Below are 16,368 nucleotides of genomic sequence, written 5' to 3'. Positions count from 1 at the left end.
GAGCCAGCAGCTGGGAGCGGAGTGCTTCAGTGACCCAGATTCCCGAGGAAGGACAACAGTCTCATTCTGATTAACAGATATTCGAAAGCCATCACAAACATGTATGAGCTTTATTATGACGTTTTGATCTCCCTGAGCCTTGGGTACATCTGTTAACATCCAAAATATGTAAGCCACCCCATAGAGTATCTTTGTTCATGCTTTATTTGAGCCAGGCTAGCCAACTAAATCAGTTTTTAGAACAATTTAGTGGCATTCCTGCCACTAGGTGTGTTTTCCTGCAAGCAGATGTTGCACCAGATGTGGGTGTGGACCTTTGTTTTTACAGAGCTTGGAAGAACATCTGAAGTATGCGATCACACGGTCCATTCTGCCCAAGACAGCACTCATAAATGAAGTTTTTACAGGCCGTTAGGGAAAGCTGTCAGGGTATGAGCACAGGCATTTCTGAAATGCAGCGTGCGGCCAGCGTGGTGCCTCTTGGCTTAGCGTAGGTGTGGTGAGAAGCTGAGGCCACCAGCATATGCTGGTGGTCCCTTGGTCCCAGGCAGCCAAAAGCTGAGGTGAGTGGGAAGCAACGCCCAGCACCTCCTCTCTGAAGTGCCTAAGGCATTTGAGAGCCCAAGATTGCATAAGGAAAACCTCAAATATTCTCTTGCTGGACAGGAATAGGCATTTGTGGCCTGAAACTACTGACATGAGGGGATTCTGCTCTCACAAATGAGCTCTGACGGGAATGTCAAACCACGTACTTGCCCAACCAGCTCAGCCGAATCCAGTAGCCATTTGGGAGTATGTCCCAGGGCTATAATTAGTGGCAGATTTGCAGTTAGAGGATGCGGTTACAATTCAGAGGTGCAGCTGGCTTAAGTGGTTCCTGATGGCCAGCTATGTGGTCCTTGCCAGGGAAGGCACACCACACTGAAACGTAGGAAGATTTTGTTTGCTTGTTTTTAACGCGGCTCACTTCAGCGATGACATTCACCGTGCCGGCTCCTGCGGCGGCTGGGAGCAGGACGTAGGTAACAGTGCGGTGGGTAGGAACTCTGCTGGCTTCGCTACTGAAGGAACCATATTGTTTAGCCGTAACATGAGGCTGAAGAAAAATGGTTGACCCTACAAGATATAAGCCTGGCTGTTCATTCTCTCACTTGATTTTAATTAATACCTGATTTTATACAAAATGGAAGAGCTTCAGGGGGAGATTGAGATACGCCTGCTACAGAGAGCCTTGAGCTGAAAGGGCAGAGACTTACTTGGCACATGAAGGAGAGATGGAGAAGGGACATGCTGCAAATCGGGCGCAGAAGGAAGGAGCTGAACTGGGAGCTCACATGCCACAGGTGGGTACCCAGGTCTTCTGGCCAGGTTAGGTGTCTCTCTGCCAGCTTGCCAGCAGGCGTGAGTCCTCTCCTCAGGGCACATTTAGCACAGCAGGTTTCAGACACATGAGGGTAGCCCCACACGAGCACTTTGGCTGCCCCTTGCAGCATAGCCGATAGTCTGGGAAGACTTCCAGCCCATGCTGAACCCCCTGCAGCTGTGGGTATCAGGCCAGTAGTGCCAAGGCTGGTGGCTGTTAACCGGCCTTTACACATCATCACCGCACCATGATGTGAAGTCTAAGTAAGTCCTGACTCTTCCCTTGCCCAATAAAGCCTGTGGCAGAGGTCAGTGCTCTAACCCGGAGTGCGTGGGGACGGGGCCCTCGGCGGCCAGGCAGATGGCTGGTGAGCCATGGGCGTGCAGATCTTGCACTGGTTCACATCCACCACTCCTACACCTCCTCCCCCCCCTTTCCCGGCCTCTGTTCCACCTGTCCTCCTTATTTCTAAACTAAGCTTTTGCTTTACATTTTCATCATCACACATGACAGAAAAAGAGATTGCTACAGCTGTGTGTGAAGCCTCAGTTTATTTATTGCAGGTGTAAGCCCAGAGCTCTTAGAAAGCTGCATTAAGTGTAGTCCATCACCAGAATACAATATATTTGTTCTGGAACAATGATCTCCATAGCACATTTTTATGCACACAGATTTTCGGATTTGTGAAGCACCTGCTCTAAATATGCTCTTCTTACACAAGAACCTGTGCCTCACATATGATCTGCAAAAGAGAGGAGAATTAAGTGTAAAGATAATTTTGCTTGTGGCAGAATGAAGGGGACCACAGCAGTTACCCAAAGGAAAAAAAAAATTGACAATATCAAATCTAAGCTGTTCAGTATCATTGGCACAGATGCAAGAGAAAACAAGTGAAGAGCTGACAAAACAAATACAGGAGGCCCTGTATAAAACGTCCACTGGTTTCAGCAGGAGTCTGAATGTTTTGTGTCGGGAAGCTCAGGAAATTCAGCCAAAATCAGACTATTGTGACAAAGCTGTCTTTCACATGTGAGGAAAGTAGTGAGCCGTTTCTCTACTATCTGTAGGCGCTACTGAGACAGTCAGGTCCTTTGGGTCACTTGGAGAAACCACATTGATTTCTAGTAGAATGGCCACCCTTAGGCAAGGTCCTGGAAAGAACCTGCTCTGTACCAGAGGACTGCAACTCTTAAAGTTCATCCTGATGCCTGCAGTCATGACCAACACCTGTATTCATTTCCAGTGATCCCAGGGAGAAGGCTGTTGGTGAAATGGGTCTCGATTCAGGGATGTGTTCCCTCCTGTACTTTTCAATGTAAGGTTTAGCCACTTCCCACACCTGCAAAACAGCAGAGTCAAAAGCAAAACAAAAGGTCAGGTCAGTCATCAACGCACAAGTTCAGGAAATTCCATGGAAGAGATGCTGGGATGGAGGGGAGAATTACAGACCTACATAGATAAGCTGTATTTGATCAGCGGAACCAGAGAGGCAGCCAGAGTGATGCTTAGAGAAGAGCGTGTGGATGGAATTGACAGGGGATGGGAAAAGATACAGCTCTGGGGGGACAAGGTGAAAGGATTCAAGGCGAAAACGTTGCACCTTGTCTTGTTACCAGGTTAATGCTCTGTGTGCAGCAGTTGGGAGAGGATTGCTGTCACTTGGTCATGAAGCGGCCAGGGGAGCAAAATGGCAGCTGGCATGGACAAAGCAAAAGGAAAGGGATGGTGGCTGGGATTTAAGGCAGAAAAGGAAAATGTTCTACAGTCTCCTTTGCCTCTCTTCCTGTAAGGGCTGCAGGGCAAACAGCCTTACAGAAGATGGACTGGGATTTTCTTCTCTCATTTGCTTACTCTCTGCAGTTCTTCTGTTACTTACTATTTTCAAACAAATAAAATAGATGGATCACATCATAGCTGTACAAAGACTTGGCCCAGGTTAACCCATTTCACCACTGCTATTCCCTCATCCATGACCCCATATTTCTTCCAGTGGTCCACCATGCCCAAGGGCCTCAAGGCTGGGGAGCAGTCACTGTCCCAGGAACAAGGAACACCGTCTGGAGAGACCACTGATTTCTCTGGAGATCTGCGGGGGTGTAGGACCCTGCCCTCAAATGATTCAAAGCTGGACCTATGTCTGCGAAACCCCTGCCAGAATTAATACTGTAAGCTATTTATTACACAGGGCAACTTTAGGAATTTATTTCTAAATCTATCCCATTAAAACTAAGGAAAACCAAATCTCAGAAAGTCTGGTGGGTTCACCCCAGGCAGAGGAGCGCTTTTAGCGAGGCCAGCCCATGAACGCATGAAGGGTATTTCCAGAGCAGAGCTGCAGCGTGCTCCTCGGGACAGTCCTACGGCACGTGCCGAAAGTCAACACTCGCCTTCTGCTCCACGAGCAGCCTGTGAGCTGCTTCAATGTCTGGGGCCATGAAGCGATCCTTCATCCAAGGCCTGTAACGAGACATATTACGAACATTGGCCAAACATTAACCACCACCGCTGGCAGCCAGTCTCCAGATGGGTAACCTCTGGGGGAGGCGTTTACCTGGTCTTACCTCACAACGGAGCGCACAAGGTCATAGACCTTCTCCAATGGGGTTGTCGTTTTCAGAGGGCGTAGGAATTCAATGCCCTGGCAGGCTGCGAGCAGCTCAATAGCCAGAACTAGGAAATCAAAACAACGAAAGGGATTTTTGGCAGCTAAAGGCGAGGTTTCCCGTATAAAGCTCTCCTTGGTGTTTGGTCTGGCTAACACGATATGGTTTCAGGTAATGTGAAAAGACCAGTAGATCCACACACCCTAGAGAGGCAGCCTAGCAGCAGGATTATTTTACGGATGATGCTGGGGGTAGTATCCAGCATTTTAGCAAGCAGATTTTAGGTAGTCTGCCATACAGACTTTTCAGTGTGCCAGGAACTCCTAGTTATCACAGTCTTAAATCCATAAAAATCTCTTCCAGGCCATCTTGAATACCCAAAGTAATGGGCATCATAAAATCAGAAAGCTTCTTTAGGACTGAGAAGAAGAAAGGGGCCTGAGCTATAGAAGAAAGTTCTGCCTATGAAGCTTGCAAGAGCCCACGTGAAAGCACCACTAAAATTACAGAGCTTTGGAAGACAGTCTTCTGTCTGGAGAAGTTTGCACCGTACCTGCCCACCTCACACCTGATCATTATTGGCATTAGTTCCTCATTTTCATGAGCCAATCCACCCAAGAGAGAACCAAGTGGATCTAGGACACACTGTTTCTCAACACGTTGTTGAAACACACGGTTTCTCAAACTCATTTCTCTGCACACGAGAAGAGTATTTCTGTAAAACTAAATCTTCAGAGCACTCAAATATATAAACTTAAGTGGGCAAGTGAGTTTAGTATTTGTGTGCTATGTATTACTGTGCTCTTCCACTAACAGCTGACAACTGTATCTAAGCACACCATCTGCCAAATAAATAAATAAAAAGCAAGAGAGCAATCTGTCCTTGTAAGCAAGAGAGAAAAGTTTTGTTGAGTGTCCTGCAGTAAGCAGTTTTGTTTCACAAGAGACACTTAGTGCTAGATTTACCTAATTTGTTAGAAAGATCAAAATGCTTGTAAAATATATACTTAATATAATATTTTTAGATAGTTCTTTCAGATGCATTAACTTTTTTTTCTTAAAATATACCTAAAAAGAATGGCACTAATATCTTAATCTGGTGACATACTTAAGGTCTGTCTGGAAATCAGCATTTTGATTTTACCTTGTTCCACATGTTCAATAACTCTCAAAGCTTTTCTTGCAGCCCATCCTCCCATGGACACGTGATCCTCCGTAGCAGCACTGGTTGAGAGAGAATCCACAGAAGAGGGGTGGCACAAGGCTTTGTTCTCAGAAACTGCAAAAATCCAGCACAATGAATGTAGGACAGAATGGGCACGAGACAGCAGAAGCAATGGCCAACCTGGAGCAAAGAGCCTGTCCACCACCTCAGGCCCAACTGTTGCTCCTCTTTGGAGAACGCATCAATGTTTTACCTGGACTGAGTAATAAACACCTTGAAAACTACCACTGCCTCTGAAAGCAGTAACCAGTATCAGTCTTTAGATGCAAATATTAACCAAATATAGAAAGACTGCTCACTCCTCTTCCTTCTCTGGGGTTGGGTTGCTCTGGCTTAAAAGCCTAATGGAAACTAAAGAAAAAGAGGGGACAGCACAACTGAAATACAAGCCTGATCTTGCCTGCTACTCCAAGGCAACTCTTCGTAAAAAGCATCGGTTCCCTCTGTTTTTGGTCGCAGATACTGCCCCTCCCCTGGTTTCAAGAGGAGAGCTAGAGATCAGCATCTGGTCTCTTCTCATCAGAGCTGAGGCACTTGCAGAACTTGCTCCAGGAAGATGCGGGAGTGCGATACAAATCCTCTCCCACCCTCCTCGCCTCGCTACGAGGCTGCCCGTGTCCCTCCTCTGGGCACGAACAGCCCTGAGGGTGGGAGCGCCCTGGCCTTGAAAGCCGGGTGCGAGACCTGGAGTAAGTCTCTCAAGCTGCACCCAAAAGCGAGGGGAATTTGGCTGCAGGAGGGGCTGTAGGCACCATGCGATGACAATTTGAGGTTGAGAATTGCTCTTTAGAAGAGAAGAAACGAAGTCTGCATTTACAGTGCTCTGGCTGCACGCAGACTTTTTCTTTTTGAAGCCCAGCAGGATGCTGCCTAATGCCCTTGCAAAATTAGGGGCTTCAGAAAAGCAACAAGAGCAACAGAGAGGTGGTGACACCAATTGCAAATAGGCTGGAGTGACACAGTCCAGGGCCAGAGCCCAGTTGGCATGTTCAGGCAGGCAACCGCAGGTCCCAGAGAGGCTGCCTATGGCTACTGCAAACAGTTTGGTCTGGCAGGCACAGTGCTACCAGAGAGGGAGGGAGGGATGCATCCAGCGCCGTTGCGAAACATCTGCAAATTTTTTGCAGCTTTATCTATTAACCCTGAGAGTGAACAACGTTAGCTGGTACACAAACACCTTAGAAACGGGCAGAGTGACACTAAAAATGTTAGCAGTATCTTAAAAAAAAAAAAAAAGAAAAACAGCTCAGACTTCACTTTTAGATGAATTCCTGGCTATTTTGACCAGGAAAAGATGGTTTTAACCCATGGACTCCTGGTATCAGCACAGCGATGAGTTAGGAGGCAGGGCTGTCATTTTCATTCCCTGCAGCAGAGACCATGAACACCCCAGAATCTCTCGCTTCAGATTGCAGAAGTGAGCTGTGAAACCTGAAGCCAAGAAACAGCCAAGGCCTGGAGCCATCCTAAACTCTGCCCAGCCAAAGGGAAAAGTTTCCAGCCTTCAAACAAGGGGATGAGCACTTCAGCTCCTTTTCCAGCCCCACTTCCCGAAATGGCCTCTGGGCAGGGTTCCTTTATTACATTGATTTAGTTCATTGACTTTTTTTTTTCTGCAGGATGTTTATCTACACATGTATCTGACATCCTCTGTTCCTTTGTCTGTTTGCATCTCTTATAATTTACCCTCTACTCATAGCATGTTTATCTTTATGTTGGCTTATGCTTTCCTGAACCTATGAACTGTAATATCCCAGCGGCCAGCAGGCTTCTTGTTGCCTGAGTCATGAGTACTAGAGGGAAAATGTCCTAATGGTTATTTTAAGTGTGCTCCTCCGATAACCAACCCTGGGAACTCCACTCTCCTGAGGACTGTGGAGTCTGACATTGATGTACAGACCTGACTGTCAAATGGAGACACCCAGTACTAAGGGTATCAGGCCCAGCTTTGAGACAAGTGGTGTCCCTGTGCCAGTGAGAAGTGAGGAATAGAGGTATCCCCTGCTTACAGACCATAACTATTTAAGCAGAGGTTCTAGGTTCAGCAGAGTGGCTCAGACAGATCTATGTTTGTTGCCTACAGTGTTTGCTGTTAGTTAAGGCCCTGAGCTGTCACTGATTTCAACCAGAGCTCTTGTGCTGGTGACTCTGTAAATCAGAGCGCTCCCTGCCAATCCCGTAAAGATGCAAGGAGGCAAGCATTCCCACCAAAGTCCACCAAAGTGTTTGCATGCTCAGAGGGCTAAACATGCCCATGGATCAGTGCAGAATAAAGAAACCTGAGCTGAAATAATTGCAGCTGCACTCAACGCTCAAACTTTGCACCCAGACAGCACAAAGCACGTGGAGAAGAGATGCAAAGCAGGAGTGAGGTCCCTTTGTATCTACTATCAAATTACAACTGCCTCGATATAAATTTGTCTTTCTAGCTTGCTCTCTTGATGATATTGCTCAAGCACTCACCCAGAGCAGCTGCTGTGCAGTGTGCAATCATGAAGCCAGAGTTCAGACCTCCTTCAGTGACTAAAAATGCAGGCAGTTCACTGAGCGAGGGGTTGCAGAGCCTCTCAATTCTTCTTTCACTAATTGCAGCGAGTTCATGCACACCAATTGCCAAATAGTCTAGAGCCTATAAAAGAAGATCTCATTAAACCAGATGACAAAAACAAACAAACCAACCAAAACAGAAACTAAGATTTCCTTTTTGCTTTCTCCAAATGCTTAATTACCTTTGCAGGATATTCACCATGAAAATTTCCTCCAGAAATGGTCTCTGCTCTTTCAGCAAACACCATCTTTAAGGAGATGTTAAGGCACAAACATGAGTGAAATACAGTTTACATGACAGATATCTGCCAGTAATCAGAATATCTTAACTGAAGGAATGTTTGTGCTAATAGGCTTTTATTTGCAAGCACATTATATTACATCTGCATGTTCACTTTTCAGAAAACTAAGACCCAATCTCAGTTCCCCTGTTTTTTTCAAATAGACTACATAAAATGAGGTCTTTGATTGGGGGTGAGGAGGGGTGCAAAGAAACACGTGTTTGAATCCTAGCATAGTTTCTCAGTTCCTTGGAAGATTCTCTCCATGGCAGATAGAATTTTAGACAGGTTACAGGCAGTAATGCTTATCAGCTATGGATGTGATGTTACATATAGCATCAGCTATGGATGTGAAGTTATGTATAGCATCATTATACTGCTGAGGGGAATCCAGCCTTGCTCAGCACTAATGCAAGAACTGCACACAGTATGACAAGTCACCATGCGTCTACGTCCATTTGATTGCCAAGTCCCATCTATCTACATATTCAAAATAAGCGTATAGAATCTCATCTAGGAATCATTTAACATGCGCTAAACTGCATGCGCACGTGGTTTCCTTGCCCAGACACACACTTGCATGCACCAATGCAGACATGGAGAAAGGAAGAGAGGTTGCTGTTGCAACCAATGGTAGTTACTGACTGAAGCCAGTTATGACTTTTTTGCCTCCTATGCAAATAATTATATAGGTGAAAAGGATAAAAAAGGCCAAGTAAAACTTTACATAGAGATGAAGTCAAAAAGATACAGGGTTGTCCGTGGCACTATTGATTTCAGTCGTCATGATGTCCTTCACAAAAGCAATTGTATCATTTACAACTCCGTGGACCTAGAACAAAAGACATTAGCACCTGAGCTTAGTATCTGCATGTAGTTCATCTTCAGGATGCTGATTGAGCTGCAGGCACCCTCTTTCCCATCATCTTTCTCTACATCCACACAGGAAGATGGTCTTGTATTTGCTCTTAAAATCAGGAGCATCAGTATGGACACTGCCCACCCCAGACACCTGAAAGACTGTATTTACTGTTATTATGACAGTATTGCTAAAAGGGTAATCCAAATATATCATTCTTTACTTGTTTGTGTTGGTTTACCCTAAATGGAAGATAACATAGTTATTCAGTGGCAGAAGTGTTATTGGGCGAGAAGTAACCTTACAAAGCGCCCACAGAAAACAAAAACTCTCATCAATTAACTTTCATTGATTCCACTGATTTAATAGCTTTGCTCATGTTAAAACTCATGGGGTTGAGTTCTTCCAGTATGTTAGAGATACTACAGGTAGATGAACAACCTGCCACTCTGGCTGCTTCTGGAAACACCTTTCCCCAGTTCATGGTCTTAGCAACAGTGCAGAATAAGTGCCCTACAAAGCCTGCAAGAGTAGAAACCAGCACCTTCCCCCCGCTTCTGACACTTGGCCTCTTTCAGATCTGAACACAGCTTTGTTACGTGCTGCCTGAGATCAATGAATTACGTGTCTCCATTAATACGAACTTTGAAGTGAGGGACAAGCAAAAAAAAACCCGCTTCCTCTAATAGTGTCAGCCGGCGCATAGCTGACAGTATTTCTGATGTGGTAACTTCATCATCATTTATCTAGTGCTATGAAAGGAAATAAAAGTCAGTTTTTACCTGAGGGCAGCAGCGCATCGTGTACGCGTCCTGAACTCGGTCACAGAATCTATGGCTCTCTAGAAGGAACAAGGGAGGAAAAAAACCCAAATATTCCTCACACAAAAGCATATGGGCTACTGCTGAAAGACCCAGCCGGACCTGTGTAACCTGAAAGGGTGAAGGTCAAGATAGTTCACCTGCTATTTCTGATGGATGGTGGTCAGAATCTAGAAGGGACCTGAATCGAAATGCCACTTCAACCTGCCCTCGATGTGGGCGCACTGCGTGGATATCTAGTAAAACAAGTTAGACTGTTAGGTTTTGCTTCTCTTGTCAATGGCTGTTAAGCAAACAGACAGGAAAGGCCCAGTACCCACCAGTGTCAAAGGCTCTTGTTGTGCCCTTCAAGACTTCAAGTGTAAGGGCAGCGATTATGTCAGCTTGTCTAGCAATAGCACTGGCTCTTTCAACCGCTTCGCATCCCAGTGAGGTGATCATTTGTGTCCCGTTGATGAGAGCCAGACCCTTCAAAGAGAGAGCAGATGTTAAGCAAATTCATTGCAGCTATTCCACACGCTGTGATAATTATCCATCTCTGTGATAATTCTCATATGAATGAGTTAAAGACCTTTGCTCAGCTTCCTGGATCATCCTGAAATCATAAAATGCACAGCTTGACTGGGCATCTTTGCTACATAAATTGTCAATAGTCATGTCCCTACTAAGTCATTACAGACACCCTTTGAGCTCCAGTAGTTCCAAGCAAGAGGTTTATGTCATGTTATTTCAAACTTAAGCAAGGAAAGTACAGGAAATCTGTATTCTTTTCCAGTTCTTTGGAAATGGAATACTATTTTTATTCATTTCTTCTTAAGTTACGAGTTAAATCAAAGAAGTTATGAGGATGGGGGGTGCGAAAAACAATCATAGTAAGGAAGTGGAGAATTAAAACAGCCTTAGAAGTTATAACTGCTTTAAAAGATTTGTTGAGTTCAGTTAAAACTAGCTTCATATTTGTTCTAAACAAACATGAGGCCCATGGGAGCCTTGCATTTGCCTTTAGGAGACACTGGATTTGGCTTCTCACTCCTGATGCTGTTTTACAGTCACTGAGGCTCCTTGTCAGAGAGCTCCACAGCCCTCAAACCTGTTGTGTTCCCATGTAAACTTTAATACTTGGAGTGAGATTCATCTCACCTAGTTTTAATGATCTAGAAGTCAGATTCAAGTCAGTCATCTGAGCTCCTGTTATGGTCAAAGGGCAGATCAGTACCTTGAGAGGGCTTCTCAGACAGCCGTTTCAGATGATCTAGAGTGTTTTCTGAAGATGCCCATCTCTTTCCACTGACCACAGAGCCAATCTAAACATCAAGCTTGGGTCTGACATTTCAAGTCAAGTAGGGTCACGCTAGGAGAGGTGAATCCCGCTCCTGATAATACTTCATTAATATCATTCTGCAGCTTGATTTAAAATCACCTTTAATTCATTTCAGGCTTAAATTGTTAAGTATAAAGCAACTAGTGATTGACTATGACTTGTTTTTCATCAGCTGGCATCATTATACTTTATTACCTCTTTTGGTTTCAAGGTAATTGGTCTCAGACCATGGGCTTCCAGGACCTGCGAAGGAGTTTAATGACAAGGTAATTAATGAAAAATGTTTTTCAGTAATTCAACCACCAAAACTTTTAAATCTTAAATGTTTCCATAAAGAAAAATATTGACAAATTCCTTAAGTGAAGAGAGAAAAAGAACTTTATATCACAAACGTTTAAAGTATTTTTTTCTGCTCGGCTACATAAAGGACAGCATTTTTGGGCTTCCAAACTAGCACTTCATTTCCCAGTGCCAGTAAAAGAAGGTAGTAGGAGCACTGAAGTGAGATACTGTCACATCCCATTAACATCTACCATGTATTAGCTGACGGGAAAGAGTAATAGTAGAGAAGGCTGGAAACAGCTTGGGAAGGTAGTTCTGCCTACGCCCTGGCTCATAGCAGGTTTGGCTTGGCATAAACTATTCCTTCATAAATGATTCCCTAACCCTTTCTATAGATAATCTCCAATGTCATGAAGGGTCCTACTCAGTTTATTCTATACATGTCTATTCCATAGGGCAATTGCTCTTGTGGGAAACGGAGGAAAGGTATAACCTTGATTCTGATTAGAGTCCTCTCAACCTTTCCAACTGAAGAGGTAACACACCTCAAGAGGTATACAACTGTAACTTCTGGTCCCGAAGAGGTCCACGACACACTGGCCTGCTTTTTCCCTACTCCTCTCCCTGTGTAGTTCTCAGTACTTCTCCAGCCTACAGTGATGGTACAGCTATCAATCCATGAAAAAATCTGGTGTTCAAATATTCATGGATAGGAGTGATAGGTGTAGCAGATCAAACTGCCATGAAAGACTCTGGAGGGGTCAGATTTAGAGATATTCAACACTAGATCAATCTGCTGAATAACAATTAATTAAAAATTAATTCCATTGTAAAGCTTCCATCTTGTAAAAGAGGATGCTACAAAGGTTCCCTGTAGCCCTAGTCAATCTGTCAAAAATGAAATGTCCAAGCCTGTGTATTCACTTAAAGCTATTATAAAATCAGTACAAATTTTACTGATAAGTTCCTGCCTCCAATAAATCTCCAGTTACTCTCAGCATTTGAAGTTTTGACTTTGAGAGGTGATCTTGGGTTTGTTGAAACAGTGTTGATGTTTACGGAGCTGAAGATGTAGGAACAGTTCTTTCAAAGTTGATATTACATCCTTTCCTTCTCTCCAGGTCCTAACTGATGTCACTGCAGCATCTTGTATTGCAATACTATGGCATGATATTTCTTTAGGACTTAATAACATGCTGCATATTCATATCTGCTCCAGTGGCATGTGGGTTAGTTATTCCATTCTCATGGATCCACCTTCCTCAAGGTAGAGGATGAGTTGCTAAAGGCAACCTAGTCCCAATTCAAACTGGTACAAAAAAAAAAAAATCCAAAGACTTTTACCTGTTACTAATCTGAGCAAAAGCTCTCTTTCTCTCAAAGCTATGTGCAATTTGGCAAATGAGCCAGCAAGCAGGAAAAAAGCAATATCAGCTGCACGACTCTTACATATTTAGCATCAGCCCAGCCACTCTTTGGGGACCACATCTTTCCCTCTCCAATTAATCCCAGAGCAAGATGAGAGAGGGGGGCCAAGTCTCCGCTGGCTCCGACTGTCCCTTTCTCAGGGATATAAGGAAGGCAGGACGCTAGAAAGAAAACAAAAATTACTCCTGTTAGAGCTTCCCCTCGATACACTCCTTGGAAAACAGAGAAGCCAGTGCGTGAGTGTGGTCACAGTAACATCCTGCAATCATGATCAATGGCACCAACGGGACTACTGTCGTTGCAGACTGGGATTTGCCCCTGCTCGCAGGCTAGCTGCAGTTTATAAATAAATCAATTCCCTTCTGCATTTAGTTCTGCATTTAGTTTTGGAGTGGGGGGACCACAGCCCAGGGTGATTGCATCTACAGCCACGCAGCCAGGCAGGTACAACATCATTCCTCTCAGCTCTCCATCGCAGGGTGACCAAAGCTGCCTCTTCATTTCTCACTCCACTAAGCATTGGGTAACTCCCACAAACCATCTTTGGTAACTCCCACAAACCACTGAACATGTGGAAATGAAGAAACGGAGCCCAGGGAACTGCATAAAAATCAGGGAAGGGACCAGTCTGTTTCTTTTCTTTTGCAGAGTTAAACACTGAATTGCAGCTCCTTCACCCACTTGCTCATGAACACTTGTGTAGGTCTCAGGGGGTCTGCTCACAAAAACAGGTGCTGCTCAAGCAGGGCTGCTTGACAAACACCAACACATGCAGTTTTCTACGTGGTAATAGCCCTACCCAAAAATCCTGGCGTCCCAAAAGATGGTGGCACATGAAACAGGACAAAAGTTAGAGACTTGAGCCTTTGTAGAAGAGCTCACCCAGAGCCAGAGTCATGCTGTCAGTCAAGCTTAGTCTTGAACTAATTATTTGACCTCTCAGAGGCTCATTTCCCAAACTTCTACCTGTTGCATCCCTTTCTCTCAGCCTTTCCTGTGACTCCTGCTCACACCCCATGTTCTTCAACAGAGGAACAGTCTCTAGCCATGATCTTCTACAGGACCAGTCACAGCCAAGCTTTGGTCCTGATCTCTCACAACAACCAAGTCAAAAGACCAACATCCATAGCTTGATCCATTGAGCCTTTAATGAAACAGTTAAAAGAAAAAAAAAAAAAAAAAGGGAAAGGGGGATTTTCTTTAAACATCTTTTTACCATTAAATGCTTCGATAACTTGCTGGAGCGTTTCTAGGGATATTCCACTGTATCCTTTTGCTAGGACATTGATCCTCAGTGCCAAGAGCATGCGAGATCTCTCTGGGGTCAAAGGTTTCCCCACACCTGAAACAGCAACGCTCTCGGTTACTAACCCACTACCAACAGTGGCAGCAAAGGAAAAACACCAAGCAATTTCTTATTACCTGCAGAATGCGAACGAACCAAGTTCACTTGAAGCTCCCTATGGAAAAAAAAAAAAATGTATAAAACCCCAAGTAAGTCTTGCCAGGTTTTATTTTGCACAAAGCAAAAGGCAATGCTGAAGCAGCCCTCTCATCTAACCACAGAGTATAAATGTACAGGGTCGAACTGCTCCCTCCTCTCCCTTTCCTGAAAAGAAAGGATGGAGAAAGCCGCACACACCACTTACCTCAGCTTGCTGTTTGGGATGACAGTCCTGGCAAACTTCCCAAACCCGGTGGTGATTCCATAAACAACTGCAAGAAACGTACGCTGCTGGTTAAGGAGGGAACCTGATAAAGGTTTCTAAACAATTAATAGTTAGAGGTAAAAATATTTACCCGTCTGTTCCTTTACAATCCTTTCAATCACTTCTCGTGATTGTTTGACTTTAGCTTCAGCTTTAGGTGTGAGCTACAACATAGTTTAAATATAAGTTTATCTATCATTATTTAAGTTTAATTGTAGAAAGATAAACATGTAATTTTTAGCCGCGTTCGTTCAGGTTCTTTACCTTTATCTTGTAGAGCCCCTTTCCTAAATTGACCAAGTCCTCTGTTGTTAAGCTGTTGCCATCTAAAGAAATATACTACACCAAAGAACCACCTTTTAGTGTGGGATACGTACACTTATGAAGTTGCTTAATAATCAGAATGCAAAAAAATACAGTTGAAACTCAGCAATGACAATAAGCTCGCTCACACTGATTCGTAAGACAGGAACCCGCTAACAAAAACATAATAAGCACATTGTGATTTAGATTCCCAGACCCAGCCAATCTAACAGCCGCTGCTCCTGTGAATGCTGCAGCGGCTGAGATCTCATCCCGTTCTGGTGAACAGTAGGATTTGTTACCGAGCTGTAAAATCGTTGGTGATTCCTACCTGTTCTGGTTCTCGGTATTTGCTGTATCTGAAAGTTCTGTAAAGGAAAATACAGGGCAGACAGGATTTCACAGGTAGTGACCATTTGATTACAGCTGGCAATGTGTTTTAAGAATGAAGGAACGCTAAACGAACAGGGAAATCTAGGAAATTATAAATCTGGAATTATAAAAAATGTCACAAAATGCTCAAAAAAGGATACAAATGAACTCCTTCTGGCTGAGATGGTATGAAATCTGGAGACATTATATCTCCTTCTATAACTAGAAGAAATACGCAAATAAACACGAACAGGATTAAACTGTGTTCTAGATATAAATGAATGTTATTCATTGCAGTACACACCAGTAAGAGTTCTAATTTGCAGTTATCACCCCCAAATATATTTGTATGCTTCTAGGAAAATAACAAGGGACTATGTAGTTTATTTAGGGCACTTTAAAGGCAAAAGGGCCACCCAACCCTTGGACACATGCTCCGTATCCTGTACAATCATATAGCATATATGATATCATATACAAATGAGGTATATAGAATCCTGTAGCTTCTATACCTTATATAGTTCTATATGTGAAAACTAAGGGTGCATTTTAGTATTTTCCCATAAAAATCGTAGACATTATCTCAGATGCAATTTTAGATAAACTAAACGACAGTTTGCTGGCTCAGATGCCAACGCGGTCGCTCTGCAATGCGTTGCTTAAGGTTTTGCTTACCAACTTCGACAAATTCATTGTCCTCTAGAGCATCCTCCACTGTATCCTCGAGATCCAGCAAGCCAAGTCCCTTGCACCTTCGAATGTAAAATTTGACTTCTTCCACCGAGGCAAATCCCCCGTTGTCGGGTTTGTTTTTCATGTACCGTCTCACAGCTTCCTTTCCCAGCCACCCGATGGTGTTTGTGCAGTTTAGGCACGGCACTGCCAGCCATTCTCCTCGGACATGCACCGTGTATCTCGGCATGCTTCCTCTCTAAAATCGTCCCTTGACCAAGAAGGGCTGCAGCGTGCAGCAGCCTTACATTTGCCACGCGACAGCCTGAAGACCAGTGTCTAGCTGGAGTCCAGTGTTGCAATCAGATAGAGGCAAAAATTCACCCCCAAAATCCCCACCTTTGTAAACAAGTGAAATCAATGTATCCAGCTGACTTCATCCAATCAAACCAAACCCAGGGAACACACCCTTTTCATGGAAAGGCAAAAAACCCCAGACCCCTATTACCACAGGAAGTTTTTTCCAAAGACCATGTCAGGAATATAGAAATGAACATCTAGGAGCTGAAGTCTAGGTAGTGA

The 16,368-nt window shown here is 44.2% G+C and overlaps 1 protein-coding gene across 1 annotated transcript; it reads right to left on the bottom strand.

The window, feature by feature from the left end:
• Positions 1-2,552: 2,552 nt before the first annotated feature.
• Positions 2,553-16,036, bottom strand: HAL (histidine ammonia-lyase; the record flags this gene model as incomplete). Its single annotated transcript, XM_082311092.1, has 20 exons — positions 2,553-2,702; positions 3,751-3,820; positions 3,925-4,033; positions 5,111-5,245; positions 7,655-7,820; positions 7,921-7,986; positions 8,771-8,851; positions 9,661-9,719; positions 9,840-9,935; positions 10,020-10,167; positions 11,216-11,263; positions 12,752-12,891; positions 13,947-14,072; positions 14,153-14,190; positions 14,380-14,446; positions 14,531-14,603; positions 14,704-14,778; positions 15,074-15,101; positions 15,276-15,336; positions 15,790-16,036. 20 exons carry the CDS (start codon positions 16,034-16,036, stop codon positions 2,553-2,555), a joined length of 1,983 nt encoding a protein of 660 aa, XP_082167218.1.
• Between the last annotated feature and the right edge of the window lie 332 nt (positions 16,037-16,368).

The sequence above is a fragment of the Platalea leucorodia genome (assembly GCF_965183815.1).
Source record: "Platalea leucorodia genome assembly, chromosome: 4".
In the NCBI taxonomy this organism is placed as follows: Eukaryota; Metazoa; Chordata; class Aves; order Pelecaniformes; family Threskiornithidae; genus Platalea; species Platalea leucorodia.
This window is presented reverse-complemented; position numbering and strand designations above follow the sequence as displayed.